The sequence below is a fragment of the Urocampus carinirostris genome, chromosome 1 (genome assembly GCF_059441175.1).
Source record: "Urocampus carinirostris isolate Australia breed hairy pipefish chromosome 1, RoL_Ucar_1.0, whole genome shotgun sequence".
NCBI classification, from domain to species: Eukaryota; Metazoa; Chordata; class Actinopteri; order Syngnathiformes; family Syngnathidae; genus Urocampus; species Urocampus carinirostris.
This window is the reverse complement of record NC_142349.1, coordinates 52,456,074-52,462,073: the sequence shown is the minus strand read 5'-3', so window position 1 is coordinate 52,462,073 and position 6,000 is coordinate 52,456,074. Positions and strand designations below refer to the sequence as shown.

The following is a 6,000-nucleotide window of genomic DNA, read 5'->3' as shown; positions in this document are numbered from 1 at the left end:
TAATGTTCATCATGTTTTATTTGAAGTCGCCGTTATTTTCAAACGAACATCAAAAAATGGAAGAATAATTCTGAGATATACATTAAATATTTAAGTACATATTTGATTTATCCAACTTTGATTCCTTCAATTAATGTAATCTTTAAACGGAAATACATTTTTAAGAGATAAAGTAAAAAACTTTAAGTACACAGCAGAGCAAACTCGAACAATACATATTAAGCCTAAAATTACAACAATCCACACCTTAGTACTGCTTCTTTTGACCAATAAAATAAGTTAAACAAAAATAACTTCAGTTCAAAAGGCAGAATGAAAAGGATTGTCCTTTTATGACGCGTAACATTAATTCACAAACACATAGAGTACATTGACAGTAAATGTTGTAGCCGAGCAGATGCTACAAAAGAAAAAACAAACCATTGGCCTTTTGGTTACATCTGAAGTGTAAGGGTTTGGCGCTGCTAATCATTAAGTACCATACCTTTGGGAATGTTTTCAGTATAATAAATCACTGTTAGATGTCAGTATTGGTTTGATCAGCTCATTTCATCCCCTAATGTAGTCAGTGTGTTTGAGCTAGATCATATTTTTTGATCATTTCCATTGATTATCGACCCCTTCAGGAGACTGTTATTCTTTTCTCTTTTTGATTAGATGTGTTGGAAGGTTTGACTGTAAATAATACTCTTTATGTTTGTAATATTGGTGATTGCTTCAATTACGTTGAATACCGCACTTTCATTTAAAAATGTTGGTTTACATTAAATACATCACTGTTTTCCGTAGCAAGAAACTAAGCCACTATTGCATGTTCTCAACAAACCGGGAAGCCCTTCTGGTTCTGCGATACATCAATTATCTTTGAAAAGTTCTGCCTTTATTCCCATATTTGTGAGAAAATCCCCCAAACTAGAGATGGTTTTAGAGAAATGTCATATACCATTTTGAAGTTGTTATCAGAATTGAAATGTCTACAATGAATTGTGGTATAAAACACACGTTGCTCACGTTAAAATGCAATTAAAAAATAATTAACTTAAAAATAAATTCTAAAAGGTTACGTTTCAAGCCATTTAAGTTGTACCTAATTTACCTTAATATGTAAAAACAAATTCTTCCCAATTAATCTCAGGGTTTGTACACCTTTTCATGGCCAAATTTAAGCACTTTTAAAGGACTTTCAAAGACAATATTCAAATTTCTCCAGTACCATTAAAAGAAGAAATCCGATGTGATTCGTGTATTTTGCAGAGCTGCAAATATATCTGTGATTTAAATATGTGATTTTTAATCTTGTGTGTGCATTTATCAAGACATGGTTTCTAGATTTTGAATTAATCTTGTTTTTTTGTTTTTAAGACAAATCTCTCCCCAAATAGGTGTTAGGTAAATATGACAGTAATATGTAGCTTACATGTTGAGTTGCAGGAAGTTATTCCCATTTCAATTTATCACTGGTAAACGCTACCTACATTTTTTGCATGGCCAATAATTGATATGTAGTTGTTGCACTAATACACATTTCATAATGGCCTGTTTAGGTCTAGCATGCCCGTTTTCTTTGGCGCGATGGTGTGTATGGTGCTTTATAGGACATAAAAACTAATGCCAGCTAACGTCAATCATGAGGGAAAAAGAAATACCACGGTAAAGCAAAGCCATCAAAGAGCAGAGTCGGCGTCAGTTTTAAGCAGACTTGTTGAGAAAAATGGCTACAATTTAAAGCATTTTACAAGCACTTCACCCAAAATTCAAGCACTTTTCCAAGCTTGAAAACATAACATTCAAGCATTTTAAATAATTTCAAGCACCCATACCAACCCTGTATTCTATAGTTTGACATATTGCATGTGGTATGAAGGTATGTTCATGTCATTCATGTTTTTTATTAAATGTTAATTTCCCTCTTTTCTTTAGTAACATTTATGAAATTATTTTATGTAGCCATTAAAAATTAAAACCTATTTTGACTTCTGGTGTGCTATATATGAAGCAGAAGTTGATAATTTTAACGAAACACATTAAAAACATTTGACAACAGCAGTAATTTACAAATATATTGACAACTGATGTGAAGACAAATGAATGCACTTTTGCTTTGCATGTTTTAGTGGTTTCACTTTACAAACACATCTTATTCCTTAGCAAGCTCCTCAGAAACCCTATTAAACAATCTTACGCGTCATATACCCGAGTTTAAAGGGACAGTGTGTAGTATTCAATGCCTCCTAGTGGTACAAAACAAAAACCTTAATTTAGTAAAAACAAACATTGATTTGAATAATTGGCAAAAACACACCAACTATCATACCAATGTTTATATTTATAAATATTAATAGGTCGAGAAATTTGTATTGCTTTTAGATAGAATCATGCCTAGAAGTTGCCGCTATGTTTTTCTGGCATCTTGCTGCCACGCTGTGCACATTTGGCACTGGTTTTCATTTGCATTAGGCAATACAGTGCTGTCTGGTGGTCAGATATTACACAATGAACCTTTAACGAGAGAAATCTATATAACACGCAAAGCCCCAGCTTTCGAGAACTCGAGTCGTTTAGGACTTTATAAATATGAATAATTGTTGTGAATAAAGCTATAATTACACTAAAATGAAGTGGATTGGATCTTTTGATATGTAAAAAGCTGTACAGTGTATGTATTTTAGGGTGAAAATGTAGAGTTTAGTATTTGCTGCAGGGCCACTGAAGAATTCATATAAATTCATGTGTAATACAACTGGCAATGGTAAACATTGGAACAAAGTAAAATTCCATTAACTTGGTAATCACAATGTTTTAAAAAAAAGAGCTTTTAACGAAATTGTTCAACTGTGTACAGAATAATTGTACCTTCTGTAAGTGCATGTCATGTTTTCAAGTAATGGACATACAGATAGTGCTGTAGTGTGGATATAGACAATTCATTTAGGTAGCACAACAGGATAAGTCTTATTCTAAGTTGAACATTTGAACTCTGAAGAACTCCAACATTTAATAGAAAAGTAGTTTGTACTTATTCCCTTTACACACTTCTCAATCCTTGAAAACACAACATTAAAATGGAAGAATTTTCGGGGATTTCAAGCACCCATACAAACCCTGTTGATATCAACAGGCCCTCTATAAATTACCAAATTAAAAGTAATTAAGAAAAGCCATCAGACAGGCATTATCCCTACATTGGCTTTATTTCTCATCAGGAGTGCGCAGGAACTTTTAGATTGAAAATAATGATGCCATCACTTTTCAAATGTTCACTTTCATCTCCGGCAAACTTTTGTCAGCCAAGTTAAGTCAAAAAACAAAAACAAAATAAATGGAGATTTATTTGAAAACAGTGAAGATGACTCTTCACTGAAAACTCCCTCGGAACTTCAGGGTTTAAAAAGGTGAGAAGGGTGTGAGGGAAATACTGCATTTGTGTATAACCTGCACCCCAATTTTTTTTTTTAAACAATTTAAAAAATGAGTCTAAAATTCAGTTTCACTTGTTCTCAGCTCAAACCAAGCATTGAAAGTAACAAACGTTGAATACATGTGGCCATGATTCGAATAATTTATTGACAACTTTAAACACAATACCAACATAAAATTTATGATGCATTTATTTCATGTCCTTCAAAGTTTTATTCATCATCAGTTAAGCCAAATAATGGTCTCTTCTGACAATGCTTAATCTGTTTATTTAAATCTTTCAAGGACAACTTTCCGTTTTCTGCATTCTCTAAAATTCGCCTCGGGTACAGTTAATAAAAATAGTGAGATAATGAGATAAAATTGATGGCGCGTTACACACCAATAAATAAAGTACTCTTGCCCGTGCAAACTACACAGATTTTGATTCAAATGCACCACATAAAATGCCCGATCCATTCTGGGTAGTCCCCGATACCCCCCGCCCCACCTCAAAACATTTTCTTCTTGAAACTATACAGTTACCTAGGTCACCATTTTTGACTTCATAATGCTGAATTTCCCCTTAAAAGTGAGAGATCTTCATGCCTATAAATAAACACCATATTTAGGTGTTGAATTACGTTGGTCTTCCAAGGTTTTGGCCACCTTTATTAAGTTGGGATTTCTTTATTTATGATACAAAGATATGACATGTTATCCTCTACCCACATAACTTGAATTCTGTTTTTTTGTTCTCCTAGCCAGCTAAAACAAGGATCCTGCTAGTCAGTAACGTGTAGTGTACCAGTCATTGTCGGTGAGCTGCACTAGCTCATTTACGACATCTAGAAGGTTATAGTTATGCTTCTTGAGCAGTTGCTGGTTGAGTGCTCTGTCGTCGAAGCCCATCTCCACAAGGACAGCCATCATGGTCTCTTGGGTAGACTTGTCCACGACAGGCTAAATAAAAAAAAAGACGGATGCCCTTATGTCCTAGTTTTGTTCCTTTACAAAAAAAATACTTTTATTAACCGTATCAAATAGTAGATAAAAAAGACCCTCAAGTCGAAAGAGTGATACAGACGCTCCCCTACTTACGAACATTTGAGTTACGAAAAAACGGTAGGTATGGACATTTTTTCCAGGATGTCGAAAAATATCTGGACATTGCTGTAAGTTAGAATTTGTATTGTGCACCTTTTCCCGAGTACAGGACAGGATTGTAGTGCTTCTTTCCGCCGCTACCAGCACGTGGCGCTGTGATAAGTCACCCAGCATCCACCCCAAAGAAGAAATATGCTTCCTCTTTCTAGATTGTGTGTTAACATTCTATATTGTATCTCCAGCACACTAAGAACTTTGACATTTTTATTGTTTAATATCTCGTACATCCATTCAATATGGTTGGTGTAAAGTATAAAGAGGTGAGCAGTTTCTTTTGAAATGAAAGTGGAATAAGGAAGCTTTATGTGGTTGAGAAAGTTAAACTATTCTAAATAATTACCTTGTATTATACACTACAATATCTTTTTTACTCTATTCTTTTAAATCTATTACTTTATCTTTATTGAATGTTTGCGTGTCAAATGATTTATTGTATATGTTTATGGTTTATACTGGCTGAATAAATAAATACCCCCAAAAAAAAAAAAAATTCACTGAAGCTACTTACGAACAAATTCAACTTACGAACAATCGTCCAGAACGTATCTCGTTCTTAAGTAGGGCAGCGGCTGTAACTTGTAGTTAACTCATTCAGTGCCATCATGTATAATTACGTTTTCAGATGCATTGTTCTCGAGTGCCAAAACATAATAATACGTTTTTTGATTTTATTTTAGGAAACTGTTATAAAGACCAGCTCGGTGGGCTTGGGGGTATGGCGCCCGCCCCGAGACTGGGAGTTTGAGGTTCAAGCCTCGGCCGAGTCATACCTAAGACTTAAACATTGGTACCTGATGCGTTCAGCATCAGCGGTTGGAATTGGGTGGTTTGGTCACCTAATGACTCCCAACACCTCAGTTGGGTTGACAAGGGGGCTGGGAATCCCCTCCTCTGAATCAATCTCCCAAAAAGAGTCAGAGAGGACTCTAGCCACCTCCCACTACGGGGATATGGCTGTGGTATATATATATATATATATATATATATATATATATATATATATATATATATATATATATATATATATATATATATATATATATATATATATATTATAAAGGCTTTTGTGCTGCTGATCAGTAAGTATCAAACCTCTGGGAATAATTTCACATTTATGGTCTAAAACTCAGAGCTTATGGACATTCAGTCCCATAATGTATAAATACGTTTTCAGATTCATTCAGAATTCATTGTGCCTAAAATGTTAAAATGCATTTTTCTCGTTTTATTTAAAAAAAAAAACTTTAATAAAGGGTTCGGCGCTGCTAACTATCATGCCTCTGGGAATTATTTCAGTATAATAAATCAATGTTAGATGGCAGTATTGGCTTTGATCAGCTCTGCCACACATTGATTAAGCCCTACTTCATTTTATATTTATATATATATATATATATATATATATATATATATATATATATATATATATATATATAT

At 33.9% G+C, this 6,000-nt stretch overlaps 1 protein-coding gene across 2 annotated transcripts in view; it reads right to left on the bottom strand.

Moving 5' to 3' along the window:
* nbr1b (NBR1 autophagy cargo receptor b) overlaps nucleotides 1-6,000 on the bottom strand; it is a 32,982-nt gene continuing 26,982 nt past the window's right edge. For both annotated transcript variants that reach the window (XM_088344894.1, XM_088344895.1), the window contains exon 23: nucleotides 1-4,359. In XM_088344894.1, the coding sequence (XP_088201020.1) occupies nucleotides 4,186-4,359 (174 nt within the window). In that variant the 3' untranslated portion in view covers nucleotides 1-4,185. The remainder of the gene's footprint in view (nucleotides 4,360-6,000) is intronic.